The sequence below is a fragment of the Rhopilema esculentum genome, unplaced genomic scaffold, assembly GCF_057945365.1.
Source record: "Rhopilema esculentum isolate cy_ngs unplaced genomic scaffold, ASM5794536v1 HiC_scaffold_37, whole genome shotgun sequence".
Classification (NCBI taxonomy): Eukaryota; Metazoa; Cnidaria; class Scyphozoa; order Rhizostomeae; family Rhizostomatidae; genus Rhopilema; species Rhopilema esculentum.
The window spans coordinates 1,976,516-1,995,506 of NW_028300848.1; the positions used below are offsets into that span (position 1 = coordinate 1,976,516).

At 35.9% G+C, this 18,991-nt stretch overlaps 1 protein-coding gene across 2 annotated transcripts in view; it reads right to left on the reverse strand.

The window, feature by feature from the left end:
• LOC135684703 (stAR-related lipid transfer protein 9) overlaps nucleotides 1-18,551 on the reverse strand; it is a 45,917-nt gene extending 27,366 nt beyond the window's left edge. Inside the window, exons 1-13 of one of the 2 annotated variants that reach the window (XM_065200337.2) lie at nucleotides 17,420-18,351; nucleotides 16,464-16,517; nucleotides 15,533-15,741; nucleotides 15,063-15,151; nucleotides 14,578-14,683; nucleotides 13,206-13,278; nucleotides 9,475-9,552; nucleotides 7,706-7,882; nucleotides 6,668-6,826; nucleotides 4,762-4,833; nucleotides 3,618-3,734; nucleotides 2,620-2,743; nucleotides 1,027-1,099 (exon numbers count right to left, since the gene is read on the reverse strand). In XM_065200337.2, the coding sequence (XP_065056409.1) occupies nucleotides 1,027-1,099; nucleotides 2,620-2,743; nucleotides 3,618-3,734; nucleotides 4,762-4,833; nucleotides 6,668-6,826; nucleotides 7,706-7,882; nucleotides 9,475-9,552; nucleotides 13,206-13,278; nucleotides 14,578-14,683; nucleotides 15,063-15,151; nucleotides 15,533-15,741; nucleotides 16,464-16,517; nucleotides 17,420-17,569 (1,481 nt within the window). In that variant the 5' untranslated portion in view covers nucleotides 17,570-18,351. Of the gene's footprint in view, nucleotides 1-1,026; nucleotides 1,100-2,619; nucleotides 2,744-3,617; nucleotides 3,735-4,761; nucleotides 4,834-6,667; nucleotides 6,827-7,705; nucleotides 7,883-9,474; nucleotides 9,553-13,205; nucleotides 13,279-14,577; nucleotides 14,684-15,062; nucleotides 15,152-15,532; nucleotides 15,742-16,463; nucleotides 16,518-17,419 lie in introns of both variants that reach the window. The other variant, XM_065200339.2, reaches the window with a different exon arrangement.
• Nucleotides 18,552-18,991: the final 440 nt, after the last annotated feature.

Sequence of the window (18,991 nt, forward strand, 5' to 3'; positions counted from 1 at the left end):
CAGATGAATAATTTCAAAGATAAATCTTCAGTCGAATTTGTACATGATGTCCAACCACCCTTGTGTAAGGACTTAAAAATCCAATTGATATCAGAGATTATGAAACACTGTACAGTCTCACGTTGACATTATTGCGTGGATGAATTTGCATTTAGGTCAGTTACAGATCTAAAGTTTTGGTGTTCATGTCATCAATCTTAAAAGACGTGCTCTTTTTAAAAATCAAAGATCAACAGCCATACTATAGTTTAAGATAAAGATGCATTTCAGTTTTTCTCTTAAGCATTTCACCGAACACGGGTAGTCAAATGGAAGTTTCCTGTCCCTCAGCTTAAAGGACTTCACCACCCCTTAGCATTACAGAAGACGTTATCTTCAATAACACAGCAAGGGCGACGTTGAGACAACGTAGTCTACTTGAGATAAGATAAGGACTTGGGTTTATTGAATATTGGGCGTAGAAAGTGTTATCGCAACAACATGGGCATAATTAAGCCTCCAAAAAGCATGTAGAACAGCTAAACTCAAGCAAGACAAATAAGGTAGGGGAAATGGAGAATGTTGCGCAAACACTAAAAATATTTACGTTCTTTCACACTCGATATAGAATTATCGAAACAGATGGTCTTTGGTATTAGGCTAAGTTCCAGGTGAACAAATCAAAATAAATGTTAAATTTCAAAAATGCATAAAAAAGAGAGAACACAGCCATATTATAAATTCTCATTGAATGTAAAGCAGGCTTTCAAAGAGTATTCGATAGCACAAGTCTGGAACAGAACTTGGTGTGTAGTATAGGGCAATTCTACATAAGTTAGAACCATAATGTACTACATACATAGCAGTAGGAAGCATTTCGAAAGTGGGAGGGGGGTACGTGTAGTCAAAATAAGGGTGCTTCTGTAAGTTGCAAGTAGGTACTTCACCAATGTTTCTGAAAAGTGCCACTCCCCGAATTCCTACGTCTATTACTACACATCAAAACACGTAACTAATCACTACATAGCAAGACAAAGAAAAGTATACCTCACGACACCATTGCCTTGCACTTCCAAATCTGGCTTGCAAACCTCATCTGAGAGACCCACGACTGTGTTACCTATTAACCAAATGGCAATTAATGTAAACATAAAACAGGGAAACAACAATGTCAAGGAATCTACTACTGTTCAGCCCTCTGCTGCAAAGAAACGAGCAAAAGACTTTTTACTTTCACCACATAAAAAATTGACGTGTAAAAAGTTTATATCCCTTGTTTTATGGATCTAATTTTGAAAAAATGTTCACGTTATCCTAAAAAATATTGTTTGCTTTGATTGCAACAAGAATTTACATTTAGAAATAAATTTGCTCCGGATCACCAACTGTTCGCTGTGCTAAACAACTTCACGGGAAAAGCATTTCAGGAATTTATGGAATAGCTTTATCGTAATGAAGAACTGGAGGGTTGTCGCAGAAGAGAGAAACATTCGGTTTTCTGCTTCAACAACGAGCAGGAGAGCAAGAAGCGAAAAATGCTAATTGAAAAGTATATGTAGAGCTGGCTTTGCAGTTTTTTAAGCGATCTGCAGTATGACGTACTAAAGTTAGATGCACTGCGTTGAAGCGCACTACAATAAGGCGAATTGCAGTAAGACAAGCTGCAGTTGAGTGCACTGCAGTAAGACAAGCTGCTGTAAAACATTCTGCGGGTAAGACACGTTGCAGTAAGGTGCACTCGGGTAAGGCTCACTGTGATAAAACGTTCAATGGTAAGAAGTATTATGTAGAAAACCTGGCAGCAAGACATAATCATGACAGAAAGGTAGACTGAAGCTAGATGTACTGCGGTGAGACAATCTTTGGTAAGATTCAACACTCTCAAGGCTAGTTGTGGCTGCATTAACGTGTACAGTGCAGATATAAACTATCTGGTAAGGGTTTAAAATTGCATTAAGAAGTGAATTGTAGCAAATGGTATTTTTTATTGGTAAATCTTTGTTGGTAAAAGTAGCACGTTGTTATGGTAAAAAAATGTTGCGATACTGAAATACGGAATTTCTGGTATTTCTCATCTTACAAAAACAGTCAATGAATTCATAATATATCAACGTATAGGTTAATATAGGGTTTGAGAATAGAAACCAAAGAAATCATCGGGGAACTTTTCTCCTTTACTTTTTTCCTCACAAAATGTCATTTTTATATTCCTGTGCCTCCTCAGGGCACACTCAGCTGGCCTAACCACTAAATTCCCCTTTGTAGAGGAAATTTTTATTCTTTCTTCTTCAAACAATTTTCAGTGCAATAGAGTGAAGATAGGTCGAACAATTACACAAAATGGAATAATCAGAGCTATTTGGGGAAGCCAATGAAAGATTGGTCAGTATTTTCAGAGACATTAAAACTTCTGCAGTGGCAAATGATAATTGCAAATGGCAAAGGGTGTTAGAATGATAACTGCTTGTAAGTCAATGCTGCTAGGCAAGTGAACTGGCATCTACAAGCCAATGATGGCTCAGTGTTAATGATCACCTGTGCAGAGGGTAGCTTGAGCATAATACCAGCTGCTCTTTTTACATACCTATTATAATTATAATGACGAGCAAAAAGTAAAAATTGAGTACACAAATAGCTCACCTTTTTTAATCGGGATGATACTAACACCAACACTGAGTCTTCCACCTCCAAGGCTTACGAAATGTGGTTGTTTTGTTTCAAGTTTTACAGCAGACCCCAGATCTGTCACATCCAGTGACTTTTCCTGCAATCATAGATTCATGTGACCTTTATGTAAAATACGTAAATGATTGGAATTCAATATATTTCTCTTGGTCATATGATTCCCCAAAAGAAATAACTTTCTTTCTTTCATTTTATCTAAGCAGTACAGCAGATATCTTTTTCTCTAACAAGAGGCCCTTTTGGTTCTCTGTAACCAGAGATTGGCGCTTTCTATATGCCAAGTGACCACAAATGTTCAACTTAACTATCAACAATGCACGGCGGTTTGTTATTTCGTGTTTTTCAACTCAACTACGTGGACGAAAATATTACATTTAATAGCTTAAGCGATAAGAAAAGGGTTGAGTACTGAATAATAACAGCTCTTTACCCGAATAAGATGAATTGAGAAGGTGCAATGACTTCTTCCAAACCAATGTGAATGATAAGCTTAGTGGCGGCGCAAAATAAAATTTAAAGGCCACGCCATTTTTAACGCCAGAAAACGCCCCTTCTCCAACAAGGAACGCCAATTTTACACCTTGCAAACGCCCAAGACTTACTTTTGATTACGCAAAGGAAATTTCAAAATCATAGGATTACATTAAAAAATGGAGGTGGGGGGGGGGACAAGTCACCCCAGTCCACCCCGTGGCGCTACTATTGCTGGCTAGCAAGACATTTTCGGACAAATACTGACATTAATAAAGGCTTCAACAGGAACATATAACTGACCATTTTCCTTATCCCATTACCTGGTAGGATAACATTATTTAGTTTAGGCCTGTTCTAGAGTTTGACCATAATTAATTGACGATAATCATGATGATTATGATGAAACTGATAAAGATGGTGACAATGATGGATGATGATAGTGGCTTTTGTATACTTGTAACCAAACTACTGTTTCTAACCTCCATCAGCTTCTGTGCCTTGCTCCATTTTTCTTCCCATATTCCCGTCAGCCTCTGCATCAGTTCAGTGTCTCTTTGTAGTTTCTTTTGCGCTTCGGTCATTGGTCCATTTGAGACCTGCAAAAAAAAATGCGAGTAACGAACCGAAATTAAAAAATAACAACTTAGGAGGGGGGGGGGGGGGTTGGGTGTTAAGGTAGTCAACGAGAGGTGACCTTGCAAGTTATGCCTCACAAATGCTTTAAAGCTTTGAAGCATATACTTTATAAGTTCTCGCTACACTCTTGGACTATATTCAGCTCAAAATGAAAAATTCTTAAGAATATTGAGGCTGGACAAAACCTATATTATTCTTTTAAAAAAGGGTGTTTGTTAGGCTTGATACGTCTTGATAGAATCAAACAAATAACCTTGCTGCAAGGGATAAAGGACTAAAGGGATAAAGAGGTAAAGGGGCAAAGGGGCATCTCAAAAAAGAGGCAAAGAATGCATTTTGGGCAGACAAAACTTTGCCTCAATGTCTCAACGGGTTAAAGCTTGGATATTGTCTGAATGACTGTGAATTCCGCACTGACATTTTGATAAGGCCAAGTTGATAGTTTTATTGCAAGTAATTGTGGGATATAGAAGCCATCTGCACAAAATGTCACACTAGTAAGTTCACTTCCAATAGTTTTTAACTGCTCAGCATAGCTCAGCATAACTGCTCGGCTAAAGCACAGTTAAAAGCTGAAGCACGGTTCAAGGGTTTACGATCTGAAACAGTGGATTTACACAGCACCTTCCTGCAGTTTTTCAGAACACAAAATTTCAACTCAATTTAATTTTGGAGTCATTTGAAAGCTCTTCGTAGATTCTTTCGCAATTACTTCCTTTTAGAGGGTAGAATGCGCGATAACATGCGGAATTCATTACAAAAACAAGAGAATTACAACCTGATCCTACACCTTACATTAAAACAGGTGGGATCCAATATTCCAACTTCGAATTCGACCTTATCAGAACTTATTTGGGGTAAAAATATAAGAATTTACTTTAAAGGATATGGGGTAAAAAAAATAAGAATAAATCAGAACAAGTCTTCCTATAACGTTTCATTCCAAACGTTTTCTTAATCCATTTGCTATAAATTACGAAAACTGACCTTCGATTTTGCTTGTTCTTTCAATGCGTCGATCTCTGCTTTCAGCTCTCTGATAAGTTTCACATTTGAGTCCTAAAGCATAAATAAAAGTCTTGGTTTTTGTGGGGATGAATGAAGATATGATAAACAAATAATTGCCTTATAGCAACGACTAGAAATATACTACAGAAAACCTTTATTCCAAGCTTTATTAAAGATAATTTCTGTTAAACAAGAGTGCAGCGACTCAAGAATGAGAGGAATCTCTGCTGTTTGGGTCACAAGGGGCAAAGTTCGGAATGTGAACAGCTGAAATTGTGTCAGTATCAAATTAAAACTGCGTTCTCAAGTAACATTGTGACATTGCGTTGATTAGGTAAGAGGGGTTTGATATTTTGACGGTTATTTCAATTTTTCGGTAAGTTTAAAAAAGACAGTGGAGACCTTAGGACTACCGAATATTTTGAATATTTCAAACAAAAGGGAAACGAATAATCAAATTTCGCAAAACGATTATTGTTGTATTGCCCTTTAAAAACACGCAAAACAAGTTTAGCAAACTCAGTTGTCAGGACCTCGGGCTCCCTTATTTGATGATACGGAGGGTCAATAACATCATCATAACGAGGCTTTGATAAACTATCTTAAGTTGGGTAAGGATGATAACAGGCGCGGTTAGCCTTTCTGCATCCATTTAACCTCAAGAAGACAGAGAGGCCTAATCTGTGAACAGTTGAAGTGGTAATATAAAAGCTAATTATCGCTGTGGCATTGGGAATTGAAAGAACAAGATTTTAGCGAACAGCATGTGAAGAAAAGAGTTTCGGTTATCATTACAACATTACAATAGCATTTGGTAAAGTTGGCCTAACATCGTCCCCTAAGTTATTGGCAGCTGCTAAATAAGTCCCTTTCTACTTCCCTATGTTGATTTGGACTTTTCACTTTCCGATTTCTATATGAAAGACCTCATGGGGTAAATTCCGATTTCGATTAAATACGGTTAAAACTACATTGTTTTTGTCGCTAACGTTAACCAGAACTTAGACTATAACAACATAGTATGCTAGCGATTCCCAAACTTTTTCCAAATTGTAATAGTAGGAGAATTCAGTGGAAGAGGAACTTCACAAAAAAACCATCTGACTGTTCGTTGCAATAGAAAATTTGGCATGAAAAAGCAATCTGTGATAAAAAAGTATTAAGGGCTTGGCAGAGGTGTCATATACATACAATTTCAAAACTGGTTGTACTTGGAAAAAATTAATGTTAAAAAGTTACTTTTGATGTCTCAACTGTCATAACAACACTGCAATTGTTGGAAAGACAATTAAATTGTTGGAAAGACCCTGATACAAAGCATTTCCCTGTTACCGAGAATAGATTTACAGCACATAACTTGCTCCACATTCCAGTCAACGACTCAAAAAAGATTGACAGAAAGGTCAAGAAGAATTTAACAGAGATAAAATAAAAACAGCGTGTAAATAAAAACTAGAAGAAGGACAGAAAATAAGTGTTTTCCATTTTGCTGGCGAAGTTACCAAACCATCGGTCAGAATTTTAGTCCAGATAAATCACAATCGGACTGAAATCTGGCACATAATCAGGCTGGAAAGCGGAAAAATGAAGTTAAAGCAGCTCGATGAAAAGCACCGAATACAGTAACTACCAAACCTACATTCAAACATAGGTGGGGGTTTTCTTTGCACCAATTTGATGCAGAATAAATGCGAGTTATCAATTACGGTTAAATTCTTAGTTTTAAGCACCTTGTACAGAGAATATAACAAAACAAAAAAACTTATGTACAATGACCCATGCACTTAGCAACGGGCAAATACAAGGTCAGAGAAGATACCCCCAAGCACTGCTGATCATAAACTACAAGCCAAGTCATGCAAAAACATAGGGAAAGTTTACTTACTTCGTTTATGACTGGTTTGTTGATTATATTCCTCACCATGCTACCATACTTTAGGCAATTCACGGTTTCTTGGACTGTCTTTTCACACGCAGAAATGCAGCATAACATGAGACTCTCGCTATTTCCACCCAAAGTTTCTTTCATCATCCATGTAAGAACCTGTTTGAAAAACGATTCAAATTTACGAGAAAAAAATGTAAAATTCGTCATAAAAAAAGCAAAAAAATACATTTTGAATCCCACCCAAGTTTACCTTACAGAATTCTTTTTTAAAAAGTATACTTTTGGAATGGGGTATCAAGGTGGCCAGGAAGTTTGAAACTTTCATAGAATAACTAAAATATCTTTTATGTCTAAAAGACATATTGTTGAGCAGCAACACATAAAAAGAATGTTTTAGAAGTATAGTGTACACCCTTTTTTATAAGAAACCCAGCTCAGGGCATACAATCTTTGCCAAAATTCTTCGAACACTTGCGCAAAGCTGAAGCTTTTTTTGAAAAATCCCCCCTCCCCCATTCACTGCACATCAAGTGTCATAAAAATAATACAGAAACGGGAAAAACATAAATATTGTCATGTATAGTGAAATCTCACTTTCGGTGTTTTGACTACAATAAGCCTTAACACTTAATAGAGAGAGGGGCGAGACAGCATATGCGGAAACTACTCAATGAAGCCCTTGAAACTACTCAATGAAGCAGCAAACATCCTATGCGAGTATTGGCTGCAAATGAATGGAACCGGCTTTTTAGTTCTTGATGCTTGCAGTTATAAAAAAAAATTAAAATCGAAGAGTTCAGTAGGGATTTCGTTTTTAGTATAAGTTCTTTAAATATTTCGGCCTTCTACATGCAGGTTCCTTATAAAGTGGTTCCTTATAAAAAAGCGTGTATTAGTGTACCTATAAATTTCAATAAGATCGTAATGTTAACTCAAAGGTTTCTGCAAGCTTTGTGGTCTTGGAAAGGAAAAGCTCGGTTATCTTTTTGAACATGAAAATAAAAACAAGCTGATAGAAATGAATATCTAACTTACAGAATCGCGATAGGGAACCACTGGGTTTCCCCATTTGCTCATCGATGAGTTAAAATTGGCGTAATTCTGCGATGCAAGTGATGTTATGACGTCATTTAAAACTTCTAGGCCACCTTTAACTTCCTCTTCCTCAATGACATCACTGACGTGGCCATTCATCGGATGTCCATTGGTCAACTAAAATGACGGTATGTTTCTATTTACAGGCAGCAGTTACAGGTATGTTCCGATTTTCGATGAATTTTCAATGAATTAAATTTGAATTGATCGCAGACATTTCTCGTGGCATGTAATTTGAGACTATGGCCCCGGGGTAGTCATAGTCTTTTGCTCCTCGGGGTATCGTCCGAGTAGTATTGTAAAGTAAATTTGTAAGTAGCGTATCTTGTATTTATTTATTGTAACTTTTTAATGGATATAAATAAAAAAAACAATTTCAATGCGCCATAGCCAATTGTTAGCGTGAATGCTGCCCTGCTATACCGAAAATAGATCCCTTCGAAATTTTTGGCACTTAATCTCAATTTTAATTACAGAAAACAGTCACTGCCGGGAAAAAGGTGCCGCAAAACTTTCATTTCGCAATTTTAAATCAGCGATTGAAACACACGAATCTCGAGGTTGCAACTGCAGGATCTGCAAAGAATTTTACCGAGGAATTGGCTTTTTATATTTTATCGGGAATTAATGTTTTAGTAGCCTTTATTGAAATATTCTTGCAGTCATTATATGTGAGTAGTTGGACAAATGCCCCTTTAATTCTTGAGATAAACCTCGCACCTAAAAAATCCCAGCTACGGGTCTTAATGTTACATCGACCCCTTGAATAACACCATATTGAACGAGCGGGAAAGGGACTGTTTGCATTAATTGTCGACCATCTCAAAGTCCAGATACAGCTGTTTTAAATCATAGAAAACTATTTGGTTGAAATCTATCGGAAGTATCGAGACACAAAATGTAGCACCCAGGAAATTTGAATTTAGCCTGCTTAAAAATATCGCTTGTGGCTGGGCGTGAACGGAAAGCTACCTTTAACTTTGCGTTGCAAATATGTTTAACTGTTAAACTTTAACATGACTGATAAAACCTGCAAAGCACTGCTTACAAATACGCATACAATTTCCTATTTAACAAGAAGATGGAACATGTCATATATGTACTTACTTGTTCCATACTTTGCTATTCTATTAGTCAGACTCGATGCGCATATGCAAGATCAATCTTGATTTTTTGAGCATATAGAAAAATAAACCAACTCGAAAAACATTTAGTTTTAATGGTCAGCTATCATAACACGCTTGAACAGATGTTCCATATCTAAGGAGCCCTGTAAAAATATACTATGTGGGTCTGAATAACTTTGGTCGAATGTAATTATTTCTCTCATTAGACACGTCGAAAATGCTTTTCCAAAACCTAGGAAAACGGCTTTTGATAGTCAGCGAAAAGGCATCGTTCAGCTGATGTCGTAGTAATCCTTCAATAAAATCTGGCATTCTGGAGCCATGAGATTTTCAATAAATGTTTTTCGATACTTTCAGAGAATAATAATTTAAGGAAAGGCATGGTAAGTAGCAAAAAATGATTCTATAGCGTTTCAAAACTTCTGGCAGGTACCGTTTCACCAAAAAGCGACAAGCACTTCTGTTCCAGCGGGCTCTTCGCTTGCATCAATCTTGCAAATCGCTTGTTTTGGAATAAGCAAGAATAGCAAAAAGAAACGGGGCTGTTACAGCAAAAACCAAAAACCTTACAAATGTACTTACGTTCTTATCCCTGCTTGAAAGATCGATAATTGTTATCTTACTGATAAGCTCCAGAGGAAGTTCATCTTCTATTCGTGCCTTGAAAATATGAAAATTATTAGAAAAAGTAAAATTCATTTTCTCTAATTATATGCTATAATAATATATATTATATTAATACGAGGGTTTAAAGACATAATTTGACACTAAGTCATACAGCTTCACGACATTCGATATCATCTCACATCAATATCAAATCATTTCATAGCATACCAAACATATCATAACAATCGTATCACATTGCTGTCATATCGTCTTTCATAACATCATTAAACTTTCATACAGTTTCAACGTTGTGATAAAATAATCACAAAATATCCCCATATCAGGTTTCAGGATAAAACATTATCCAAAGTAATCGTGACGTAGTTATGTTATAAAACTTAGATTGCGAAATTTTAACAACAGAAAATAAATAGCATTGAAATTCGACAAATTTGAAAGCCTCGAAGGTGCAGCAAAGATGAAGTAGTTTCTTCATTCTTACTGCACCTGGGCTCATTATACGCCCTTTTCTTTTCTATCGTGTTTTTGCCCCCTTTTGTATGCATCCTGTTCTCATAAAGAAAGTCAAATGGTTTGTTTACCTTGAGATCTACAAAATGGTCTGGAGGAGAAGTTTCCATTTACGGAGATATTAAGGGAATGGTTTGGTAAATTCGATACCAGTTCAAACTAGAGAAGTCTGGAAGTGAATGAAGCTACCCCGTTATTTATTAAGGTCAATGAGCATGCGCATTGAATGTTATCATCAGTCCGCATGCTCTCTGACCCTAAGAACGGGGGTTGAAACACTTTCCCTTTTCACCTCTTCTGCGAAATAAAACAACTAAAGGAATTCACCCCCCCCCCCTCCCTAAGTGCTTGGCATAAAGCCCACTGACGGTTGTTCACAGCCAAAAAAACTCCTTCATAATAATTGGAAAAAGCAAAATAAAAAACTGACCAGAAAAAGGACACCAAGAATAGGATATTAGAAGGAGGGCTTGGAGCCACATCCTTTTGGGGATTATTAGACCAAATAAATCTCACTTAGAGAATTTTCATATTCCGGTTATTGCCTAAATCCTACAAGACGTTCACGTGGGTTAATCTGTTGCATATTAATGTGTATGAATGGAATCCTGCATCGTTCAGTCGATTAGATACAAAAACGAACCTACGTTGAACAACACCAATAGACGGTGACACATTGAGGCGAAATATCAGTAAGACAACGGACGTGTTTTACTTAATCTTTTGACGTAGTTTTTCGGTTTGTTAAAAAAGAAGTTAATATGGGATTTGCCAAAAGGAATTTAAAACAATCCCATTATGTGGAATTGCGTTTGCCGTGATTCAGACAGAAAATTCGGCGATAAGTAGATTAGTTATAACAGAATAAAAGTGGTCGTTCTGTTTATTCTTTATCAAGCAGAAAGACGCAGGAAAGAATTTGCAAATACGACAGCGCTTCAAGAGAACTGTCAAATATTTTAAAACAGATTTGAAAACTGAACATGGAACCATCTAAGCGTTCCGTCAAACTTATTTTGAATCCGCAAATGATTTAAATTGGCAAAAGGGGTTTCTTGCATTTTCCAAAATCCTCCAAGGAGCCGGCTCCTTAAGCCTTTGCATTTCTGGTCATCCTCTCGGCTAATATGGCAAACCTTCAGCAATACTATTATTATCAGGACCTTAATAAGAACGATCTTTTGCATTGCAATAGGCTATTTTTACTAAACATCTGACTATTATTATTTCAATAAACAGCGTAGTTGGCTTCACTAAAGTTACAACTTGGATTTTTAATCATTGTATGAAGCCGGGTTCAAGTTCAAATTCCCAACAGCCGAGTTTTTCGACAGGTAGCACCAGACCCACCAAGAGCTTTCCTGGGGCATGGAGCTTAACCCTATCCAGACTAGGGGGGGGGCACAAAGTGCCCCCCTAGTTGGTTTTTCTTTCATAACTTCAGGAGTTTCAAAGCAATACCCCTCAGACCTCCTGACTTTTAGTTTTAACCTATCTGACATATGTTCATATAAAAAGATAATTTTTTTATTATTAATCAGGGGGTTGTGTAAGGGCGTTTTCAAAACTAGTCAAGTAAAAAATAGTTTAATCTGCCATGGATTCGCAACAAAAGTAGATATATTGATGAAAATTAGTATCTAGGCATTAATTTGTCCTCTCTTCATGATTCTGACCAAAAAATTCAAATTCAACATCCTTTTCTATGATTTTTCTGCTGCGCATGCGCACACATTTGTTGACATATTTATAGGTATTACATTAATAAAACTGCAAGTTTAGAATAATTTGTCTGCTAAGGCATTAAAAATGAACTCAAACATGACATTTGGTTGTATCGATCATTTAATTACATAGAAAAAACTATAGCCAATTACAAAATATGTTGAGTTCTTTTGTTAGGAACGTTAATAATTTTGAGAAGTAACATTAAAATTGTGTCAATCTTCTTGTTTCTATTAGAAAATGCATCAAATTTGCTTATTTTAATATCTTAGCCCGATGCTTTGGAATTAATGAATATTTTGAGATTTTCTAAAATTTTCTAAATTTTTGCTTCACCCGGCCAACATTATGATGACGTCATCGTAAAACCACGTGACTTAAAAATTGAACAATAATACTAAAATGTGGAGACAAGGCAAGAGTACCATCCAAACAAAGTTCATTGTCCTAGCTAGAGGGACAAAGAAATTACGGAGGGGGGGCACTTTGTGCCCCCCCCTAGTCTCCCGAAAGTTTCAAAAAGCCTAGTCTGGATAGGGTTAAAGAAAGATGGGATCCGTTATGACGTCATTAAAACTATGATCATTGTTGTTGTTGTTGTTGGCCCCCTGTCCTATGCTCTTTCGGCGGGCCTTTGGAGCACTTCGTTTCGCTTAGCTTAGATGCATTCACACAATTACCATATCAGTTATATCTCTGAGCTTATACGCTGACATTTCAGTGAATTTTCTAGAAAATGTATAGGTTTGAAACAAATGGCGCTTCACTGGATATAAAAACAATCTAAAACCTGTCTAGTTTCTTTATAGAATGAAATTAATTTCTGACAAAGTATGGTATCAAGAACGTTGTAACGTTGTCTTTTGGATTGTTTGATAGATAAAATCTCCAGCCATAGATTATTAGTGCAGCTTTAACAAACTTAAGATAATGTCGTTTTGCACGTGAAGACGATAGATAAGACTGGTCTATGGTTGTTTTTTGGCATTCTTATCTCATAAGCAGTCCACACCTTAAATTTTTCGAAGGACCCCGAAAAATCTTTTACCTGACATGTAATTGAAAGGAATTCCTTGAACAAACTTCATCTTTCAATCAGGTTTTTCACTAAGAAAACTGCAATCAAAGCTAAACAAAAAATTCCAACAAAAAGAGCAGAAAATGCACCGTTCTTTGTAAAGACCTGTGTTGTGCAATACTCTGTTTCCAGACGACATAACGAAGCTTAATGTCCTTTCTTAGATGAAAAATTGCAATAGATCATGACAGTCTTCCATTAGATCTAGCGACTTAAGCTGCTTTAGAAGAGTTCGCTTCAATTAAAATCACTGTCATTTGAAAAAATCACTGTCACTTTTCCTTATGCTATTCAATATCTCCAGACCCTTTTCAGCCTTTAAAAATGGTAAATTCGAGGTAAAGATAAAACGAGCAAAAGCAAAGTGTCTTACCTGTGTCAAAACAATTCTGAAAATAGCATGAGAATTGCCACGTGATGAAGGATCTAGAGCTGCCAGTCTGCGCCTGTAAAGAGTGAGAATTAAGTGTCTTCAATAACGTACTGCCCTTCTTGTGGTGAAAAAGTCTTCCCCAGATTCAAAAACATTGTTTCAAGCTATATTTCATATATGTTTCTCTATCTGTTTATTTCGTTCAATTCTATTTCTACACCTTTCTTGTTCCTTTTCCTACTTCCCTTTAAACCTTTCCTATCTTTCCAATTCGTGCTTTGCTTCTTCTATTCCTCCGTCCCTCAATCTTACATGTACGTTTCTCACACAGTAGCCAGAACGAGCAATAACATTAAATTTAGGATTTAATTAACGTGATATAGATAAAAAGCTGGTTGAGAGATAAAAGCTTGTCAGTTTCCAAATAGATTTCTAAACTGGAACAATATTGAAAATCTTGAAAATTAGGTAGGAGCGAAAATTGACAGAGCTTGAAAACGATTGGCATGACAAAATTTTTCCTTTTTTCTTAAAACCTACTATTTTTTATAGATAAATATTTCAAAAACACATAACCATAAGATATTCTGCACCCCAAAAAGTAAACAAATATTGAGCTATGAAATTATAAACTTGTGAACAAAACCTAAATAATCTACAAAGGTACACCCAGACCTGTACTTAAACTCAAAAACATGTCTAGTTGCTGACATACTATGTACCATTTAGAAGGCAGATCTGTCAACTCTCAATGTATTGCTAGGGTTTTGCTTGCTTTCTTCTGGTCTCCCAGTTTTCTAAAATAATTTCCCTGCTTCTTCCTTTTTTACCATTGGCAAGAAATTTACTAATCTACATTTTTTTACTAATGTCTAACACAGGCACTTTTCAGATTTTTTGTTGATCTCCCTGTTTTAGCCAAACTTCCCTGTTTTTCTTGAGAAAAAAAACTGAATTCTCCAGGTTTTGAAAAGTTTAGGTTCACAGGTCTGAGAAGAAATCCCAATCAATTATATGGAAGGGGTGCATCAAGCTGGAGTTTTGCCTGGAGTTTTGAGGATTTAATTAAGCCCCCAAAAATTAACTCTCAATTCATCCCTCATTATATGAATACCTTAACTTCCTATTTATTTAGAACACTGTTAAACTGTATTAGATGTAACAAAATCTTTGACTAAGTCTTTAAATAAATTTAAGTAAACTAGTACAAAAGTAGCCTCCAGCCTCTGATGTTTCTTTTCATTAGGAGCCTAGTGGCTGCACACAGGCTAGTTCAAAAGGTAATTATGTTTCTTTGCTTAATCACTAGACAAATCTGAGCTTAATCAGATTCTAAATCAAGTCTTATAACAACAGAGCTTACAGAACATACCTTCGCTTTATCGCTTTCTCCATAAGAGATTTGGCTTCATTTGCATCAGTTACAATATGCTTACTGAGCTTTTCAATGTAAACTCCCATATCTGGATGCTCCCGTACTAAAATATTGGTTTATATGGAAATTACAGCAGAGAAAAGATACATGAATACATAATTTACACAATAACAAAGAAACAAGAGAAGACTGTCTAATTTGGAAAATTTGAAGCAAGTAGTCAGTTAGCAAATTGTTAGAGAAACTTTGCACCCTCCGACATAGAGTAGTGCTAGAAACAATGTTGTACGTATCTACATTCACAAATGAAAATGAAGGATTGAGAAGACACGAAAAACTTTAATGATGAGAGCCCTATACAAATACAAGATAGTCAAAAAAAAGTAAAAGCACAATTAAAAGACATATAAAGCATGACCTACAATTCTAACAACACAAAAAAGATTATCACATAGTAATTAATATAATAGATTTCCAAAAACCTTTTAACTTCTGAGATCCTTCTGAGGATTTCACTGAGCTTCTTTCTGATATCAAATCAGTAATATCATTTCCACATACTTCAAGAAAACTGTAAAGAAAACTTCAAAAGTCAGGCAGCTAGCTTGAGACTTCCAGAAAATTAACTTTTTCTTTGGAAAAAAGTAAAGATACTGCAAAATGTCTTACAATGGATGAAGACCATGACAACTTTTGTGCACTAGAAATCCCAATTTTAATTAAATTGCTGGAATCATCAGGTACAGAATGGTCATATCAGGCACTGAGACATCATCTCAAAACAAATTCATTTTACTCACAGTATACAGCTCTACTGAAGAGAAGTGAGACCTTAGACCACAAGAACTCAATTACTAACTCTAATGGAACACAGTGAAAATTCTGAGCATTAAGGATTATGGTAAAACACAAATTTACATGTGGAACAACATTAAAATTCCTGCCAACCAACCTTAGCTCTGTTCTAAATGTTGTTGATTCATCATAAGCTGATGCCTTATCATAAACAGATTCCATAACTTTGTGAATTAGGCCGTGTTTCCGACTGTCTCCAAACAATATCCATGATTTTCCTGTGTCTTTAGCACCATAAGTGAACACAGAGGTATTGTAACCTTGGAAGGCATTTTTTATGATAAACTGTGACACTGAATCATGCACCTAGTAGAAGAAAAATATCACATAAGTGCATCAATTTTAGACACCAAGTTTGAAGCATTAGAACTAGCTAGAAAAAAATTTAAGAAAATATTTCAAAGATATACTTGAAACTATAAAAAGCACTGACAGTCTGAAAACTAGGTTGTTATGTCTTAATACCAGGCTTAAGCATTTATGTATACTTACAAATTAAAAAGGACGCAGAAAAGATCTATAATAATTGTACATTAATTCAATTTTCTAATTTCTCAGGGGTTGTATAAAAGGCAAAAGCCATGGAAGCTAAAAAATTGGTTACATAGTCAACCATCACAACTATTTGATCTGAATCAATTAGACAAAATTTAATCTTGAATATATAATTGAACAAAATTGGTTGAAGGTGGACAAGGAGAGGGGAGGATAACGTGCAAAAATTTAATGCAGTGACCCAAAGCTTTGAAACAGTTCTCAAAGGGGGAAGGTAGGAGTTTAAATGGGGTCAGAAATAAATTGGAAGGTGATACTTGGAGCACTGAATGCCCTTAACTATTTTAACCTTGTGTCCCAGCCATTAGTTAGATTCTAGGGCAAATACAAAAAACTCTTGTGATTTAGAGCCTCATTCTGGTGAATATATACTTTAAATTTCAAGAATTTTATTTTTGTTTCTTTAAAACAATGATCATGGAGCTTATGGGAAATTTTTGTAAACTGTTTGAGAAAGCAGTCAGTAGACAAACCTGCTGAGCAGAGCTTCCATCATTTTGACTTTTATCATCAGCAAGGACAAATGGCTAAAAACAAGAGCAACAACATGGAAATAGAAACTTGCTGTGACATATTTCAATCTACTTAATTTCTTCCTATCAACATATTTCACATCAAGTTGTACTTTAGTTCAGTAAAATATTTCATATTTTAAAATTTCTCCACACGTACGTTCTTGCTACAACACTGATTACATAGCAATGTTTTGATATTGGGATCTTACTATAATAAAACATTTCGTTTAGCCATAAAAAATATATTTTTATAATAAAATTATCTGAGAAATTATTTTACTCGTATCATTGGGAAAGGGGCAGGATGATATCTCCACAGTCTGTGGGGGGGGAGGGTTCTTTTCAATCCGTCCCCGAAACATTTTTTAACAATCTTATTAATTTCTGGTTACTGCTAAATTGGGTTAGGGCCCTAAGGAGATAAATTTAATTGAACCATCTTCAAAGCTAGCCAAAAATCAACAGAAATGAATCCATGGGTAGTCTATATGCCGAAATGAAAAGTCCAATACAGGCACAGCTGCTTGCGACCTACGATGTTCATTTGACAGTGATGAATGGGATAGCAGATGGCTTCATTTACGAACAAATTTGGATTAGAATGGCTTTAAGAAGTTTATTTACTTCAAAAACAATTTAAAAGAAAAGAATAGAACTGGTGTCGAATGACGAATCGACGGACATAAATTGATTTTTTTCATCTGAGATACCATCCCAGGCTTGTTTACATTTCGTAGTAAACTGGGTACCTTGCATCAAAATGGCCTACCGATGTTCCTCAAACTTGTCTCTGTATTAAAAGGCTCTCTTAATGTAGATAAAATTCGAACAACATTTCACACTTTAAGCCAATGTACCAATTTATCTAAAATCGACTAAGTCAAACCCATTGAAAGTTAAAACAAGATACAAACCCCGTAGTCCCAAGTGAAAGTTTTCTCTCTTCCATCGCCAAAGCGAATCTTTAGTTGATTTCCGTCCACTCTAGTCGCATTTTTCAAGTTCTTTGATTTCTCGTCTTTTGTCAAAGATCGGATACAAACACCAACTTTTACAGCTTCCATTAAACGTGCTTCTCTTGTTTTTCTCTAGAGCAAACAATTTTTTTCTGAACTTTGTTGAGATCCGATGCTTGATCAAAAGCACAAACGTCCCTTTCTCAGCTGTCCGGCCTAAGTACAAGCCTCTTCTAATTACCAATAAACCGAAAATTACAAGACCGAGCCCCTTATTATTAATAGCAACAGAATTTTTCCTTAATTTTCATCAATTAACGACCTTTTACCTCCCCTCACTTCTGCAAACATTTCACCAACTGGCAACAATCCATTTTCGAAAGTAAATTCTTGTTATTCACTCAGGCGTAGAGATGCCCTGTTTTCAAGAGGCGCCATTTCCTTCCCTGTGGTTTACCACATTAAATATTTGTGGATATTTATCAAAAATTAAAAAGCTGTCTGACAAAAACATATCTTGCAGGAAAATAAAGCAAAAGAGAAAAAAATAAATTTGCTAATCTACTTACATACTCTCTTGTCAATAAACCTTTAGAATACTTTTTGAAGTTCCGTAATGACTGCCTCGATATACATTCTGTAGTTAACTAGAGTAAAAGACAAAATAGACAGAAAATTAATTTTTCCTCTTCCAAGAAAAGAACTCTCGGATCAAAATTTACTCTCAACGTAAAAATAGCATGTATTTGTCAAACAATTCAATTAGCGCTTCTATTTATTAGAAATGTACCTAAGAAAAAATTATTTAAATCAAACAAAACTACAGGTAGTATTGACAAAGACGATCAGAGTATTGACTAGTATCTCACCACACACTGAATTAGAGTTGTCTTATTATAGGCGCTTTTAACACTTACCGGCTATTCTTGTCGCTTCACCTAATTTACAGCAAGGTGGCAATATTAACACTTTGCCCTTTTTTGCCTTCGTGTGTCAAATTAAGATACAATGCGCGCCGTTGATCTTCGCAGAATATTTGTCCTTGCATTTCAATGCGATAAAATTGATGGATTAATAATCAATAGCAAGAGCTCTTTTTTCAGTAGCCTTGTCACGCAATAACGAAATATAAAGATCGAAGAGACGATTATGTAAGCGAATCTGACGCAAGGCCGTCGGAACCGGGGGTGGGGGGGCTGGATCCCCCAATAACCATCAATATGAATTTCGTTCAGACCAGGCACCGCACAGCCATTGGGCTAGCAGGGGCTATAGCCCCCCTCACTTTTTTGCAATGATAGGTTAGAAAGTTTTAGAAAGTTCACTCTAACACAACTTTGGAAAACTTACTCTTCGGATCCCAAATAGTAGTAGCAGTTTGTCTTGAGTAGGAACCCATTGTTGTTCATTTTCTTGGTGTCTTATCTTGTTAAATCTATCTTTATAGTAATTGTTATCTTCTCTGAAATAGACTGTTTATAAAAAATAAGTGGAAAGAGGCAGGTATCTTCTAAAAGGGGCGTTTTCTGG